General features: G+C 39.2%; 2 protein-coding genes across 4 annotated transcripts; one reads left to right on the top strand and one right to left on the bottom strand.

Moving 5' to 3' along the window:
* The first annotated feature begins 769 nt into the window (after positions 1-769).
* On the top strand, positions 770-5115 carry LOC127002790 (carbohydrate sulfotransferase 10-like). The gene is made up of 3 exons (XM_050868995.1): positions 770-1248; positions 1500-1780; positions 2138-5115. Exons 1-3 carry the CDS (start codon positions 1153-1155, stop codon positions 3210-3212), a joined length of 1452 nt encoding a protein of 483 aa, XP_050724952.1. The 5' UTR covers positions 770-1152; the 3' UTR covers positions 3213-5115.
* On the bottom strand, positions 4103-16295 carry LOC127002797 (1-acyl-sn-glycerol-3-phosphate acyltransferase alpha-like). Of its 3 annotated transcripts, XM_050869003.1 has the most exons (7): positions 15887-16295; positions 15517-15645; positions 14157-14290; positions 13417-13598; positions 12840-13008; positions 12546-12670; positions 4103-12414 (listed from the first exon to the last, which is right to left on the bottom strand). In XM_050869003.1, exons 1-7 carry the CDS (start codon positions 16069-16071, stop codon positions 12367-12369), a joined length of 972 nt encoding a protein of 323 aa, XP_050724960.1. In that variant the 5' UTR covers positions 16072-16295; the 3' UTR covers positions 4103-12366. The 3 variants fall into 3 exon arrangements, with proteins under 3 accessions (XP_050724960.1, XP_050724977.1, XP_050724968.1); XM_050869020.1 differs by lacking the exon at positions 15517-15645; XM_050869011.1 differs by lacking the exon at positions 4103-12414 and having other exon boundaries at positions 12522-12670.
* Positions 16296-17696: the final 1401 nt, after the last annotated feature.

Raw genomic sequence — 17696 nt, 5'->3', positions numbered from 1 at the left:
AGTGTATAGGAAATTGTCATCATATCCTCGTGGTTGCATTATTTACTGATCATATATTGCGATGCCGATGTACCTCCTTATAAACTCGTATTCTGAAGGGGATATTACAACCTGGAGAGCCATACATGCCATGCCACGCCACGAAACTTATTATTATTTGCCGGTTTCTATAATACACTGATAAAAGACCCGTAAAGCGAAGATGTGCATACATGTGAGGGGGTGTAGAGCAGGTTCACAGGTTCAAGTAACATGTACAAGTTGTCATCGTATTGCAGGGAGAGAGGGTCAAGCCACAGCGTCCGGCAGCGGGATATGATCTTGTGTGGCGGCCGCAGAGAGAGAGAGTTCAACGCTCTCCTTTGCCGGCGCTCAGCCAAGGGAGACAGATAATATGTTGCATACAAAGTGACACGGGTTAAAACGTCACTTATATTGTGGTTCCTTACATCTGTACTTGTATTCTCCTCTTCGTTGAATGTCTTGAAGTCAAACCGGTCAATCATAGGTGAAATTCGTTTTATTTATCCGTAGACTGAAAGGTGTTTGTGAATGCATAGAGGAGTCCTTATACCTCATAATATATATACATTTTTCATCTATATACATATACAGAGAACTCTTGTTTAAGTAGATGCGTCAACTCATTCAACCCGGCGGCCATGTACCGTTATAGAAGGTTCAGCAGGTAGGTTGGGCCACGGGGAGAGGTGGACCTGCCAGCCAGCCTGTTGCGTGCGAAGACTAGTGTGTCGGAGTAAGATTCCCAGTAAGCTGTGCGGTGTCGTGGGTGGAGCTTCTCGATGTGTTCTTCTGTGTGTGTCGTGTAATATCTAAGTAAAGCTGATAAGATGTCTGGAACTGGTGATGGGGGGCAGAATGCTGTGTCCTGCCTCTACGTGTTTCCAAATGAAAGTTGTCTAATGTAAAGAAAAAAAGTTGATCAGTGAATAGTTGTTAAGCATATTGTTGTGCATCTTCCAATCCCAGTGATGTATAAATGAGCAATAACCTAACGGCAAAATAAGCATCATACGCGAGTGAGAAAGGAAATAATACATTGCATTTGCCTTGGGCGGTGGGAGACTTCCGTGGCGGCCAGTGGCCTTTGTATTTCCTGTTGAACAGTTTCTCTGTCAAGACGCTTACGAGATGGTGTTCCCTGGAATACTCCGGCGGGTGAACAAAACCCTTCCTGCCCTCCTGCAAACCATCGCCATCATTTGTTTCATCCATTACGTCGCTAAGGTGAGTAATCCCTCAAAATGAGAACGTTCAGCCTATGCATTAAATTGATGCCAGCGGGGAAACAAGTCTTCTTGACCTCCACCGTTTTTATATCTTCATGTGTCGCCTGGGTTGATGAGTCTCCTTTACAGTGCCTCATCTCATGTATTGCACTCCACCTTCTCATCTCATCCTCTTCCCCTCGCTCGTCCGTCCATCTGTTTACAGCACTTCTCCAAACATCAAATGAACACGTCCTCTTTGGTCGGCAGGGTGTTCTGATGAAGGTCCAGACAAGGTCACATCACGACTACCACACCCGCATGAAGGCGGGTTCCCTACACGCCCACAGCGGGCGGGGCGGAGGAGGCCCGCGGCCCGCCCCGGTGCGCTCCAGCAGCGTCAACCCACATCCCGCCGCCGTCAGCTTCTCCTCCGGGAAGACCTCCACCACCACCGTCAGCCCCACCACGCCTCCGCCAGTCATTCCCGATAAGGTCATGGAACGAGAGCAGAAGAGGAGGCTAGACAAGCTGCACAAGGCTTGCACCAGGTCAGGTGGGGGGGGATGCAGTTGGTAATACTGTTGATCGAAAGCCCCACTATATATCATAGGCCCTTGTTTGGAGGGGGTGGGGATGGGGGGGGGGTCAAAGCAAAGGGACTTTCATGTGGAGAAAGGCATCATTTGAATACGCCCGGTTGATAATAGTTCGAAATTAGTCGGATGCTGATAATGATTATGTTCATAATGATGGTATCAATAATAATAATAATAATGATACCAAATAGTAATAGTAATAATAATATCTACCTAACTCGAAATTTGTGAATTTGTGGTTAGAGTTATTAATAGTAGTAATGATTATGTTGGCTATCCGTCTGATGACGTCTTTTTATTGGTCCCCAGGATGAACATGGGGCTGTGGGCGACCGGACAGGCGAATAACTTTACGGATGAGGAGAAGCTCGCCATGGCTGCCGTGCCAAAGATCCCTCTGTACCAGGCGCTGCTTGTGTCCGAGGAGAAGCGGCTGGCTGTGTGCCCTGTGGTCAGAGCGGGGTCGCAGTGGCTGTCCCGACTTCTCCTGCAGCTCACCGGCAGGTTCACCAACACCAAGCTATACCGCCTACACGAGCCTCCCTCCGCCATCGCCCGCTACAACTTTCCTTACCTAAGTTCTTGGGAGAAGTACCCGGTAGTGCTGGCCAAGTGCGTCACTGTGCTGATGGGACGCCACCCACTGGACCGCCTACTTGCGTCCTACCGCCACGTACTGGAAAACCCGGACAAAAACCCGCACGGCTACCTCCACTACGGGAAGCGGATCGTGCGTGCCTATAGGAAGGGTCCCACGCCGTCCAAGGGGCCAACGTTCGAAGAATTCGTGAGGTTCCTTTTGGAGCACGACTCCCGCCACCTGGACGAAGCCTGGCACCCCATCATCCGCCGCTGCACGCCCTGCCACATCCCGTACAACGCCGTGGTGCACTACGAGACGATGTGGCACGACGTGCAGTGGGCCTGGAAAAAGGCGGGGCTCGGGGCTCTCAACACCACGGACTACTTCACGCAGAGTATAACGCCACAGGTGCGTAGGAAGTATTTCTCTGAACTCACCCTTGCGCAGATCATTGCGCTGTATAGAAGGTTTAAATTAGATTTTGATATATTTGGTTATACTCTGGAGGAACACATCGCGTATGCCAAACCTGGAGACGAAGCGATAAATCCTGCGCTGATGAACAGCTTGCCGCGCCAAAACATGGATGTTCTTCAGAGCGTGCTGAGGAAGGCACAAGAAAAGCCACTGGTGAAGCAGGATGAGGACCAAGACGTGCTGCGGGCGCCCGCGGAGTCCATCTTGGGCCTGTCCCTCACGGGCGAGCGGGGACCTGTAGAGATTGCAGATAACCATCTCCCGGCTGAGGATTACAGGCAGCCCCCGCAGGCCTCGGAGAATATTTTGGTCAGCCCGGAGTGACCGCTACCAAGTATATGCGAACCAAACATATGAAACGAAGGTGCAATTAATGGACGAAAAAGTGACTCAAAATGCTGCACAGTTGAAAAAATACAAAATGATGATTATATTATTCAGAGCAAACCAATGTATACTTAATTATTTTTCCAAACCAATGTATACTTAATTATTTTTCTAGCTCCGTATTCGGGTCAAGTATAAGCTCTACGCACCGTCTGCCCATGCTTCAATGATGGTTATGTAATCTCAATAGATTATTGGACATACACAGGGCCGTATAGGCTATATGATTAAGTGGGTCCAGGCAGGCTTATTTCGTGTGTGTGTGCAAAGCTGTACACGTGCAAAGCGTGCAATGTTGATAACCTAGCTGAACATATATGATTATAATAGAGTTTAGTCCAGCAGCTGTTAAGCAACTAATGGAAGAGATATGACTCGAACCAACCTAAGATTTGACCCCTTGTAGATGAATATGACTGTTTTGGGTTCTGCCTATATGACTATTTTATATAATTAACAGCTAATAAACTGTAAAATATCAATTTTGGGTGACATGTTACTATTGTTTGGGGGCATTATTAATCTTTACTGTTATTCAATGTAAAGACATATTACTGTCAATATATTCATTATATGAAAAAAAAGTTATTTCATTTGCATGCTGAAAACCAACAATGTCCTGGACCGACTTATGAGACTGCATCGCTTTATTTTAAAGATTAGTTATTCAGAAGACATACTGACATTTGTGACAGCTCTGAAATAATACTATTTATTATAATCATCAGTATTATTATAATTTTATTGAGTTAAAAGATATCTATTGCATATTTCATGACAATTTGTTTCACTCATGTTTTCCAGTTTCAGGGGTAATACAGATCAGATATTTCCATACATTTATTATTTGTGCATTCAAGTACATATTTCTTCTAAGTAGCTTTTGGTCAGTACAACCCAGGAAAAATATATTAGCTCACAAAGTTGCTCCATCATTCCTAAGAGATACAAGTGGTGGAGAAACACAGGAATCAATAAATGCCATCTCCACTCATGACTAGCACTGAAGTCACACAATATGAAAGGTATATTACTACTGGGTTTCGAGTCTGCCAAGCAGAGGGTCACAAAGGTTATGATACATGAGAAAACATAAAGGAGGCAATGCTAAACATGTAGCTACTGCTGTCATCCAGAGAGCTCAGAACTCATGCATTATCTCCACTTGGCATTAAGTCCTTATGCTGCAGCAAAATAATGAAAATAGAAGAAAAAGTCTTATTATACTGTACACATGCAAACTGAGGCAGAACCAGGAATGCTTCGGATAGTTACAGGCAAAGTGTGCTTCCCTGTGGCACAGTGGGCACAGGTGCTGCAGGAAATGGGGTCTAATGCGAAGGATATTTATGGGAGAAGGTAAGAGGAGAGAGTACATTCAAGGTTTCTTTGTTCTTTAGCAACTAGCTCTACAGCCACCAAACATGATCCATTGAACACTTTGTATTATCTGATCTTGTGCTCATTGAACAGGATAATAATTCCCTTCCCTGGTTGATTTACTCCTGCAACCACGCATTAAGATAACTACCATGGGTATCACAAGAAGTAATCTTAAAAATAATTATACTAGATAACACACATTTGTTTAAACCAGGTTGTAGCCTTACATGGTAACTCATTTCCTTCTCCACTTCAAGTTCATCCTCCCTTATACAGCATCACCAGAGGGACTGACAAGTACAATGCCTTCTTCCATCAAGCTTTCATGTCTAGGGACTTATAATCTAAACAAGAAATGCCAAGGACACTGGTACAGACCCAGGGGATTCCAAGTGTGCTAAATAGTGTAGGAAAATCCAAGCTCTTTAAAGTACATAGTATGACAGACATTTCTACACACTTTTAAAATTAAATCCCAAGAAACATGTTATATGAATCTTTTATATATATATATATATATATATATATATATATATATATATATATATATATATATATATATATATATATATATATATATATATATATAATATATATATTGGATGCATATGAGAATGTTTGCATGCTTCACTGAATGGATCAAGTGCACATGTAGTATGTGACCCTAATAATGCACTAGCTTGCTTTGAGACAACAGTGATGTGGACAGGAAGGTAACACAGGCTGAGCTGAGCAAAACTTACAGATTCTATAATACTTAAGTCACTGTACTCATACACTGGTTGGAGACACAAGCAACACATCAACTATATAACTCAAATCTAGTGTCTTTCATGAAACTACAACTAAAGAAAATTTAGTAGATACTTGACTGGTGTGCCATCAGCAGCAAGCATCACAGGTTGGCACAGAGTAATACTTGAAATCACTAAGCAATGCAAATTCTGTCCCCACAAGGAGGAATGAGGTGTAGTTACAAAATGGTATGCACATTTCCCAATAATTAAAAACTTTTATCAATAATTGTGCAATAAATCAACAAAACAACACATTGAAAATTATAATATATGTAAGTGCCAATTGTGAATTCCCCATTTGTTGAATTTCTGCCATTTACATGTCTAAATGTCTAGTATTTGCAAATATTTTTATCAAAACTTGCAGTCAAGTGTCAAACACCAGAAAAAATAAATAAAACTGTTCATTTCATTTGATTATTAAGTGCAGCGGCTGCACTAAACAATTCTACCATCCAACAAATTGGCATTGCCACTGTCAAACTTATTATGGAGAGCAATCTGCTGAATCTGAATTATCTCATATTCTCCATGAAAAATATGTAAAGGAAGATTTCATTTCCTGTAATTATTAATAAAGTTAAACCAGAACTCAGGACCCTGTCAACAGTACTGATATTACTTAGTATTTTATTAGCAAAACTGAGTTTACTAGATTGGTTTTGAAAATTTATGTGCCTTGCTAAGACCATGGTTACAAAATATACTTAAAATCACTTAATAATTACTAGTTTTATGTGACTGAGACAACATACATCAGTGCATACTATGTAATGCCATACAAAAAGATTCCTTATATTACATTGTTTTGCTTGTTACTTTTTTACATCACAGTAATAGTGTTCCAAAGAAACATTTGCATAAGCTCTGTTAGATATTTTCTGTAACTCTCTTAACAGAACAACAGGTAGAATATTTCCACTTGTAGGAGAAATTTCTTCACTCGATGATCCTTATCAGTGCCAACCAGTTATTATTGTCCAACACAACACACACGCACGCACGCACACACACACACACACACACACACACATATACGCACACATCAAAGGTCTGAAAATCTATTAATCTGAATTTTGAAGGCAAAAAATTAAAATCTGAATAAAAAATCCAACTGTTCAAATTCTCATTACTGACCCTGCACCTAGCTGAGCAGATTGGCTTTAAATTCCTTACCATCTACTGCTACTACTAAATACAACTACTTCTACTACAAGTATACAGTGAAATGAATGATGCTTCAGGGATTTAAAGACTCTGACCGTGTCCCTGAGACATTGGAACACGTACGTACATGTCTCAGCATTTCATTGGTGATGAAAAAGTTCCTATAAACAGTAAACTGAGGTTAGGAACTGGGCTCCTCCTTGACTGTGTCTAGAAAACTTTTCAAAATATGTTTTTTTTTTTTTTAATCCCAATGCTGCCTCTTCTAGAATGGAAATCACCAATAATGACTAATTATTTTTTTTATATATATATAATAATCTAAGACATCGACTGGCCATACTATTTAGGAGCACTCCCATATCCAGGTTTCTGATGACAATACCAAACTACAACTTGGTCCTCAAGTCCAATCCTCACATATATCACAAACTTCAATCCTCTTTCCATAACTTAAAATGGAAAAGTGATAGAAATTCCACCAAATCATCTTTCTGTCCAAACATGTTGAATAATACTGTCACTCTGTGCTTTCTGGTTCCTATGACAGCTGAGCTGTTCACAGTAGTGAGAACACTTGGCTGGTGGTGAGCCCTTCTGAGTCAATGTGCACAGACCTGGAACGCACATCACAGGAAAGAAAGCGAGGTGCAGAACAGAGTAATAACAAAGCTGTGGTGCTCTTGACAAGTGGTGAGCCTATAAGGGAATCAACACAGAAAGTATGTAATCCGAGACACTGAAAAAAAAAAGAATCTTTATCATTATCCCATTTCTCATATATATAAGCAGAGTAAAAAATCATGAAAAACTTTCTCTTCGAGCCCAACATGAAAAGCTAGGAAAGCAACATGAAAGAAAAGGACACCTTTGTACATTAAAGAAAATATCACAACCATAAAGTAAATTCTTGAATGCCCACACTCCAAGCATAAAGCAAGATTAAATTATTAATAATAAAATTCTAAAAATTGCTACATTACTATGTGTTTTCATCTTTAATGCTATTTTTCAAATGCTTCTCATAGCATTTACTGGTCACAGCTATAAATACATATGTCAAAGTAAGCAACAGTCTTATTACTGCAATAACACAGAAAAATGGCACTTCACACATATCTTACTTTGCCATTTCATCACCCTGACCCGGACACACAAATAGGACTTAAGCGTTGTGTAATGTTCAACTCAAACAGAAATTCAACAAACAATATTCATACAAAAAAAATCATTAGTTTTTACTATGAAGTATAGTGAGTAAAGGATGGATACTCAATTCAACAAAAAGTGTATTAGTATCAGTTAAATTATGCAGGAATAGTCTTCCTTTTCTGTTTGTTCTTCCCATACATTATTAATACATTTTATGACTGCACACAACTAATATTAATGCAATCACTAAGACAAAGAACCCAGAAGTTTCATCAGGCAAAACCTAAACTTTTAACCATTTCCTGAAAACATAAATCCTGAGTGAAGAAATATTTGGTCTGCAGCTAAACACCCAAATCTTGCCTCCAACAAAATGTCAGCATGAGGTCACACCCTATCCAAGACCAACAGTTTTCTAGTGGAAGTCCTACAAGACCCTGATTAGCCCACGCCTCTCCTGCTTATCAAAAGTTGCTACAGTTAGTGCCACTTATTACAGTGTAAAATTAAAGCCCAAAATTAATGTTAGTTTTGAACACCAGCATATATGAAAGAAACAGTACAAAATATATAGCCTATAGTGATTGTAAACTAACAAAATCTGAACACAATATTCTTCTTATGATAAATGCACTGGAAATACCTACATTCACAGGGAAGTAGAAAATGAGAATCAAATACCACAAAAAAAGGAAAAGAAAAGAAAACCAGGAGTGGACATAGACAAATAAAGGAGAGAGATTCAGTCTGTGACCTTATATGTATAGGCATTACACAATATAACATCCTCAAAGTTCAAAGGGTCGTCTACAGATGAGTTCACTAATCAATAAGCAATTTTTCACAGACCAAGAAGGATGGACGTTCTCTCCTGTGCTGCCTTACTGTGCAAATCTTAGCCTTACGAAAACAAGCCCTGATGAAGATTAATGTTTATGGCTTCAGGAACATTATACACCCAATGGCATACTCCTTCTACTGCATATGCTCGAGATAATACCTAACACAGCAAATAATTATGATGCAATGCCCAACAACTACCTGATTGGAATTCTTATGATATTATTTTTATATATACTTAATCTGCCATAAATTACTGGCATGAGGTTATTATAATTCGTGACTGGAAGTAACAAGTAACACTGATGAAAACATGGTAAGTAATGACTTGGGGATGGATGTGAATGTGTAGAGCTTGTCTGTTATAAGGGAAAACTGTAGAAATATTTTAACTCGCTGAGAAGAAAATACTACTTAGGGTACCCGCAGTCCCCTTTATCAATGTGAACCGGAAAGTATAAGTTACCTTCTAAATTACCAGCAATAAATCTTTCATGCTTGTGCCTATGCAATCGGAATATCTTTGAAAAATCTTGCAACATGCGATAAGATTAAACTTCAAAATGTGAAAATACAAAATAAATGAACACAACAGAATAACGAACACAGTAAGTACACAATCCATTTCTTTCGGCTTTCATCACAGTCAACCATCGCTATACAATCAATGATAGGCTTGTAGCATTATGAACTTCCCTACTAAAAATCTACATGTGATCCCCTTCAATAAGTTATACGGTCTCTTTGCTATGCTGCACAGAGGAGATATGACCATATGGTTATTACGCCCCACAGTGGTTGTGCGATCATATGGCTCCCCAGAAATATCAATATCGTAAAGTATCTATAATACAAGAAATATAAAACCCAGCGCACTACAATCACGTGATCACCATGCTGCACATATCAGTACATTTTTATTGTTTCACTGATAATTGTTGCAAATATATCTTCTTCAGTTTGTTGGGGAGCTTTTATAATTAATTCTTCATTATTTTCAAGTGGCTTGGACCGTATCTCTATTCATCCCATGTTATAATGCTTTCAGTACAGGAATGATTGAGAGAGGTAATCCAAGTGTATAGCGAGGGATGCCTGCTTTGCTCATGCCTTCTTTCCATGTAACAAAATTGCCACATTTACCAGCCATTCACCTCAAATTATAGCACAACTATACGTAATATACGTAATCGTAAGTACCCCAATATTTGTGATTTTATGCTTTTATGCAACCAGAGAAATTATACATTACGTTAACTTAAACTAGCAAGGAACATTGAAAATAAGGAGAAATATATCATTCTTCAGTGCACAAAAACTCCTGCATAAAAATGCCTGAATAAAAAATAAAGCAATCAGTCTAGCACAACACCACTAACGAAGCACACAGTTGTAGTAAAGGATGACTATTGTCCAACATGCTGAGGATGGGGACCTTTCATACCAACCAGGGAAAGTTTATGACTATGATTAGCAGTCATCAGATTTTTCAATTATTACATTTGATGTAAAATAATGAGCAAAGAAAGAATTCATAAATAAAAACTGATTACTTTATCACTGATTTATATGAGGCTTTAGTTAAGAATAAACAGATACCGAGTTTATTATGGTGTTTCAACGAGCTAAACATTTTGCTAGAAGAAAATAAATAGTTATACCTTTCTCCAAATTAAAGAACACGGAGTTTCTAATGTTTTAACACACTAAATATTTCACAGGAAGAAATATATATTTGCTCACAGTCCCAGCCTTATTTAAGAACTAAAGTCTCTCACCAGTTGCACTTTTTCCCATTACACCTCGCTGACTATGGCATCATGGCTGATCTCCTCTGGCCATAATAATGCATGGATATCAAATGTTTGAAGCATACTAGAATGAACATAGGTTAAAAAAAAATCAATATACCCACAAATTGTCAATTAACAAAGTAGATAACAAATTCTTTGGTTAGAAGTGATTGGTTCTTAATCTAATTAATAAATTGTATCCCATATATGTTTGGAGAAGAGTATGATAAAGATCATCATTCAACAAGCACATGAATGGCTAACACTAGTGCCTGGGAGCTAGTTAGGGATCACTTCAGGAGAAGGAAGTTCATCCTATGTTTACAGTTTTCATTTGATGATCACCAACATTCGTATCAAGGAAAATTTGATTTCAATGATGTAAACTGTCTGCCATGACAAAAGGCAACAGTTTCTAAGATTAATGACAAAAACTATTTGTTTATGGAAGTACAATTGTAAAATCACACATTATTTTTTACACACCTTTGAAAATTATAGTGGTTGAACCATTAACTTGACATTTACTGCATATTACTTTTTTTGTGAGTTCTGAGTGTCTAGTTCCAAATTTCAAACATACTGATTTTCCATAAAAAATGCAGCACAAACCAAGCTATTCTGAAAGAAGTTCAAACTGCTCCAGGAAAGATTTTTGTAAGCATCCAGTAACTCAAGAGGCTTGCTTCAGCACATCAACAACCTCTGCATGGCTAAATTCTGCTAGAAAAACATGCACAAACTACAAACATTTCACTAATGTGTAATTTGCATTAGTAAATGTTCTAAAATTATGCAGTTGTTATGAGGAAGTCATTTTTCTAATAAAGATAGGCTAAACAACAACCCTTGCTCTTGATGGCAGCCAGGCAGTGTTCAGCCAAGGCAGGTGTGAGTGCCCCTTATGTCCCCTGGCTCACCTAGGAGAGGCACAGGCTGACTCATAGTTCATGTATTGACAACCTTTCTCTTTCTTACAACTTACATGTATGAAGGAAGATATGCAAATGAAGAAATATTATGAACACATAGAGGAGTACCATGTCATGTCTTGAGAAATACAAAGTGTAATGCAATTCATATTGCTTCATACCTAATTTCTTATATTTATATTACATATAAATAAATCACCAACCAATTTAATATTATACACACACACAAACACACACACATACACACACACACACACACCTATATATACGTACAATATATAATGTATACTGACTTATTTTCTAGTACATATATTGGAATAGAAAGAAATGTATCAATGCATAGCAGTATTTTCAAAGTAACTTCTATAGAACAAGATAAAAAGGAAAAGGAAATAGATAGGTCAACATATGTAGGTGACAAGTATTTCTGTTTTATGAAGATTTTCGAAATGACACATTGCTGCATGCCCTGTGTCTGCCCAATATCTTGATTCTGCAGCGCTCCGGGAACTCTTTATGCACCCAGAGAATGCACTACACTTTGACACCAAGCACGACACTGACCCCTACCTTTGGTCCATCTGCCAGCTCTTTGACATCTTAATTGCTAAAGTAAATGGGTATTACTGTTATACAGGCTATAAATCAGAGCACACCAAAGTATTAACTACAAAAGTTTTCAGATGGTTGGTTACTTCACTTTCATAGATGCATGAAACTGGGTTTTTGCAAAGAAATATTTGTGCATTTCAAATATAATATGACTATATACTTAAAAGTATTTCTTGAGGACGTATGCATTAATGACAAAAACATCCTAGAACCCCACAGTAATGTTCACCCAACAAAAATAATAAATAAGAATTTAACACATGAGGGGCAACATGATGCAGTATTCACAGGATTAATTCAAGCACAGCCACCACACTGAGGTCTGCCAGTAATGTGTACTTACTAGGGATAGGCAGAGAAGAGATGCACACAAAGGGAGGGTAATAAGTATTTACTCTAAGAAGCTCTCCCTGGTTTACCTTTGTTTCTTCACTTCCTCTGCCAAAGGTCTCGGATGATGAACCTGTGAAAAATTATACAAATAAATATGTTAACCACAAATTATAAACCTTCTTTGCAATCATATGAGATAGCAAGGCACATATATGTATGTCCCAATCTTATGAAGAACTATGAATCTGAGAAGTTTCTTACTTGTGTAGAAGTTTTCCTGTAGACTTCCATCATTTGAGCTCGAACATCTTCCATCAGTTTTGGCATGTCTTCTTTGGTCATGCCTTTTGTAGATATTGGTGGCAGGCAAGTTACAATTACGTGACCTGTATAAAAAAAAATATTCTCAATAGGCCAGAGTAAATTTAATTAAAAACCTTACAAGACCAATACTAATAATAAAATGATAAACATTGGTTACAGACGTGAAGAAACAAACAATTTAGCATACTGAAGGGGTCTGGCTGGAATAGGAAGACAGATTCTTAGGTATACCTGGATTGAATATCTTGAGAGGGTGGCTGAGGAATCCCCTGTAGGAAGAGTACACAATTGGCAGTATTGGTAACTGTCCTTCCACAGCCAAGTGAAAAGCACCTTTCTTGAATGGCAACATTTCATCACTCATGCTTCGTGTGCCCTCCGGAAACACCCACAGCTTCACCTAGAGAGAGGAAAAAAAAAAAGGAAAAAAGATATAATATGGGTTGAGACATCCATATAGCAACACACAAAACCTGAGCATGGCAATGTTGCTAAGGAAACACAGGTAAGCATTGTTGTATTTCAGTTATTAAAAGAAAACTAAAACCATTAAGCCGATACAGTGAGCAGAGCGACTCACATATCCACCTAGTGTTCTTAGCTGCCAAATGCATAATATCTGGAATACTACAAAGCTTACCAATGTTTTCTTAGCAACATTGTCATCCTCAGCCCTACACTATTCCAGTTATGTGATCCATCTCACAAAGCACGATGCTACCCAGTCAATGCATATAAATTTAGCACTTCATTACACTCAAAGTCCTTAGTCATTCAAGGACACATGGAAAGCAACTCTTTAACATACCTTTTCTTCTTTCACATATGCTAATGCTGCATTCATGGAAGCCTTGGCCCGGTCTGGGTTCCTGCGATCTATAAACCTGGTACCACACAGCCAGGCCGTCAGACCAAAGGGCATGGCGTAGAACAGCTCCTTCTTGGCAATGGCTGTGATTTTGTAAAACATTGGCCACATGTACACCATTCCTGGAAAAAAATATACAAAATAAAAACTATGGTGGAATCTTTAATGAACTTTATGAATCTTATCAGCTCATTATTTTCAATTGTGAAATACACACACACACACACACACACACACACACACACAAAGAAAAACACATCATACCTATATACACATGCAACAATTGAGCTTCTGTAAAAGTTTGCAAAAGTCTCAAGGCTTAACAATTCCAGTGCTAAGTGAATGGTACATGATGTTCAAATTAACAAATATCCATTTTGATTATCAAAGAACATTAAAAAAAAAAAAAAAAAAACATAGTGGGGTTTCATGCTGCCAAAATGTTGTTTTCTTTGAATGCACTTACTTTTGAATAAAAATTCCCTTAGTGTCTGCTTCATATATAAGAAAAACACCAATGAAAATACTATATAGTAGCTAAATAGAGAGACATACTATTGTGAATCTCTACTACACTGGAACTGAAAAGACATTTACTACTTTCTTTTACCAAAGGGCATTTAGACTTACAGTACATATACTTATCTACCCGTACGATATGATGAGGAAGCATGTCTAACCTAGGAAGTCAAGGGAGCTCTGGTGGTTTGCAACAACAATAGCAGCACGATCTACTGTAATGTGTTCCTGGCCGTGCACCTCCCACTCAAGACCGAGGAGGAGGTTTAAGGATCGCAGGGGAAATGTTGCAATTCTGGGAAAAGAGAATATACCAGGGCTAGCATACTTATGTTTTTAGACAGACTACATACACTGCCTTACACAAGCTTGAAAGTCATACATGTAAGTTTTGTCCCTAAGAGCACCTAAACTCATCAACTGTATTACTGTATCTGGCTGGCATCAGTAAGATAAAACAACATAAGAAATTTTAGCCAGGCCAATATGATTTCGTATAGAAGAGACTTACTTTCACAACTTTACAGAATACTTATCTAGCCATACAAAGTTACACTATGATAAAGAAGCATGTCAAACTAAAAAGTCATTGTCATAAGAATAGCAAATAGAAATAACAATAGTTGAAGAGGAAGACAAAAAAATAATCCCTTTGAGCTTTAAGCCTACCTAATCAGTTGTTTAGCTCCTGACCTAAACATACTAACATACCATAAAATTTTTCCAAACATTAATTACCAAAGCTAATGAATTATAGACATGGTATGACTGGCATGGATTTTCATAACCCAGGAAACCATTGTGCCTTCCCTTGACAAAAGACAATAATGTTGGGTTGGCTGGTGGTGCTAAACCCAGACACTCCTGCAGCAGTTCACAGGCAAAAACATACACATAAAAATACCTATGACCTGGAAATATAGAATGCCTGCTGCAAAGTTACAATCATGAAAATGAAAACGATAGAAAATATATGAGTGTATGGCACATGATATAAATCTGGGCTCCAACAATGAAGCACTTTGTGAGAGAATCTAATAAATAACCAAGTAACTGTGCAGCAGTAGACGTGTTATTTTTGAGACACAAGACTATTTATCAAGGGCAAAGTGATTTTTTTATGAAGATACTTTTTTTCAGTGCAAAGCAATGAGAAGTTACTTTTTTTGGTAATTATGTCAGCGGAATATTCCCCACAGCACCCCACCAATAGTAACCTAATGTTGTTTGAATGGCAAGAAATTAACCTATCTTTCGGCCACTCCTCTTGACTCTTTTGTGGGAGCAGTGAGTAGCGGGCGTTTTTCATTATTGTTTCCTTTTTGTTGCCCTTGAACTGTTTCCTCTACTGGAAAAAAAACTATTTCTTGGTAGTTATGACACAGAACATTCGTGATGCTGAAGGGATTCACCTCAACACACTGCGGCACAATCACAACACTGCATATTAACGTCTACTCCTGCATATTAACCAATAACCAAAACGACACACCACACCATTCAGGGCAGACATGGCCTTACAGCATGAAGGAAGCAATGAGGGGCCAGGAAGTGTCAGCGTGAGGGTGAGGCCACAGGAGCTGCCCTGCCCTGCCCTGTAACAGCCCATAGGGAAGACTTGTTGTCGCTTTCAGTTCTGCCGCCCCAAGACTGTACAATAAACTCCCTCTTGACATTAGAAGAACAAAGGATCTCTCTAAATTTAAGAAAGAACTAAAAACTTTTCTATTCTCTGACTGTTATGACATGGAAACATTGACAATTAACATGGCATATAAGTTATGATCAATACTGAAAATTTAATGAATTAAAATATGTGGGTCCTGCAGAGCGCTTCGGTGGAAGTGGGACCAGATAAACAAGAAAAACAAGTAACAAGTATATAACTTACAGAGTGTTCCGGACGTCTCTGGGGCGCCAGATGATGAGCGGGATGGCCATCACGGAGCACATCATCACCATGCTGTAGTAGAGCAAGAACTTGAGGTAGAGACGAAAGCGGTTGCTGAACTCATAGAGGAAGGAGGTGACCATAATGACGGCCACCAGCACGTTAGTGTACTCAGACGCCAACATCCTTCTGGTCACCCTCCACTATCTTCCCCTTCTTTTTCTTCTTCAGTAGACCGAAGGATGTTTTGTACCCCTTCCCTGGTCTTCCTTCCTTCGTATCTTTCCCTTCTTCTTCAGTAGACCGAAGGAGGCTTTGTACCCCTTCCCTGGTCTTCCTTCCTCCGTATCCTTCCCTTCTTCTTCTTCAGTAGACTGAAGGACGCTTTGTACCCCTTCCTAGGTCTTCCTTCCTCCGTATCCTTCCCTTCTTCTTCTTCAGTAGACCGAAGGACTCTTTGTACCCCTTCCCTGGTCTTCCTTCCTCCGTATCCTTCCCTTTTTCTTCTTCAGTAGACCCAAGGACGCTATGTACCCCTTCCTTAGTATTCCTTCCTCCGTATCCTTTTGTTATCTTTCTCCACGTCTCCAGACCCTCACCGAAACCGCCTTCCTGTGACACACTCGTATATCGTGTGTTATCTCCTGTCAGCCACAGCACTTTTTAGTCCCCAGTCTTTCTTCTTCTTCTTCAGTGCTGAGTCTCCTCTTAGCCTCCTCCTCCTTCGTCTTCCTCTTCTTCTTCGTCAGGTTTGAGCCTTTTCTTCAGTGCTGAGTCTCCTCCTCCTCCTTTTTTTCTGCGCTTCTTCTTCAGTGTTGAGCCTCCTTCTTTTTCTTCAGGTTTAAGTCTTCTCTTCTCCTTCTTCTTCTTCAGGTTTGAGTCTTCTCCACCTTGTTATTCTTCTTCAGGTCTGAACCTTCTCTTCTCCTCCTCCTTCTTCTTTTGACCTGTAACGCTTTGTATTGCTTCTTAGGTCCTCTCAGTCCTTCTTCTTCTTCAGGTCTGAGTCTTCTCCTTGCCGCCTTGCGCCTTCCTCTTCTGCAACCCTTGGACCTGTCAACTCATATTATCGTACTCACACCACTGCCTTTATCGGTTTCTGCCTAAAAGCTGCCACACACCTCCAAATAAAGGTATTCAGTCAACATTGTTATCGAAACTAAGTAATTAGTATTTTATGTATGATAAGAAAGGATAAATGAGTGTTAATGAAGCTGACTTGGGTGTAATGTTTAGGTGCCATTGTCGTACATATGGGAACGCAGCCCTAAGAACATAGAGGCAGGAGAGAAATATCCTCCACAACAGCTGAGAGACAAAAAAGCATCAAATTTTAACATAATAAAGTGTTAAACTATATCAATACGGATGCATTTCCTGGATTTAAAGTCTCCAGTATCACCTTAAGCCGCCATTCCCTTCACCGTGTTTATCAATTTTTATTCGATTGTACTTTTCGCCGATCATTTGGGCGTCTTTTCAAACACACGATATCTTTCTCAATAGACTATGGCTATTAGATGTCATGAATCAGTTCCTCAGTGGATTTTTTAAAGAGCTAAAGATGTAAACAGGCCGGCCAATAATGGTAGAAGTATATTCTTATCTTAATTAACTGGGTTTTTTTTATCAGGATTAGTGGTTATCTTATTTAGACAGCTGGACGTGTAGATGATGACTTATCGTCTTGAAAACTCCCATAAACCAAGAAAAATATAGTCTCTCTCTCTCTCTCTCTCTCTCTCTCTCTCTCTCTCTCTCTCTCTCTCTCTCTCTCTCTCTCTCTCTCTCTCTCCGGCACTTAACACTT

Source organism: Eriocheir sinensis, chromosome 2 (genome assembly GCF_024679095.1).
Source record: "Eriocheir sinensis breed Jianghai 21 chromosome 2, ASM2467909v1, whole genome shotgun sequence".
Taxonomy (NCBI): Eukaryota; Metazoa; Arthropoda; class Malacostraca; order Decapoda; family Varunidae; genus Eriocheir; species Eriocheir sinensis.
This window is presented reverse-complemented; position numbering and strand designations above follow the sequence as displayed.

Excerpts from the sequence above, each read along its gene's own strand:
- LOC127002790 (XM_050868995.1), top strand. The coding sequence starts at position 1,153 with ATGGTGTTCCCTGGAATACTCCGGCGGGTGAACAAAACCCTTCCTGCC. Across the intron at positions 1,249-1,499 it reads TCATCCATTACGTCGCTAAG|GGTGTTCTGATGAAGGTCCA; the intron begins GTGAGTAATCCC and ends TTTGGTCGGCAG. Across the intron at positions 1,781-2,137 it reads CTGCACAAGGCTTGCACCAG|GATGAACATGGGGCTGTGGG; the intron begins GTCAGGTGGGGG and ends ATTGGTCCCCAG.
- LOC127002797 (XM_050869003.1), bottom strand. The coding sequence starts at position 16,071 with ATGTTGGCGTCTGAGTACACTAACGTGCTGGTGGCCGTCATTATGGTC. Across the intron at positions 15,646-15,886 it reads AGAGACGTCCGGAACACTCT|TCTTGGGGCGGCAGAACTGA; the intron begins GTAAGTTATATA and ends TTTATTGTACAG. Across the intron at positions 13,599-14,156 it reads GAGCTCCCTTGACTTCCTAG|GAATGGTGTACATGTGGCCA; the intron begins GTTAGACATGCT and ends ATTTTTTTCCAG.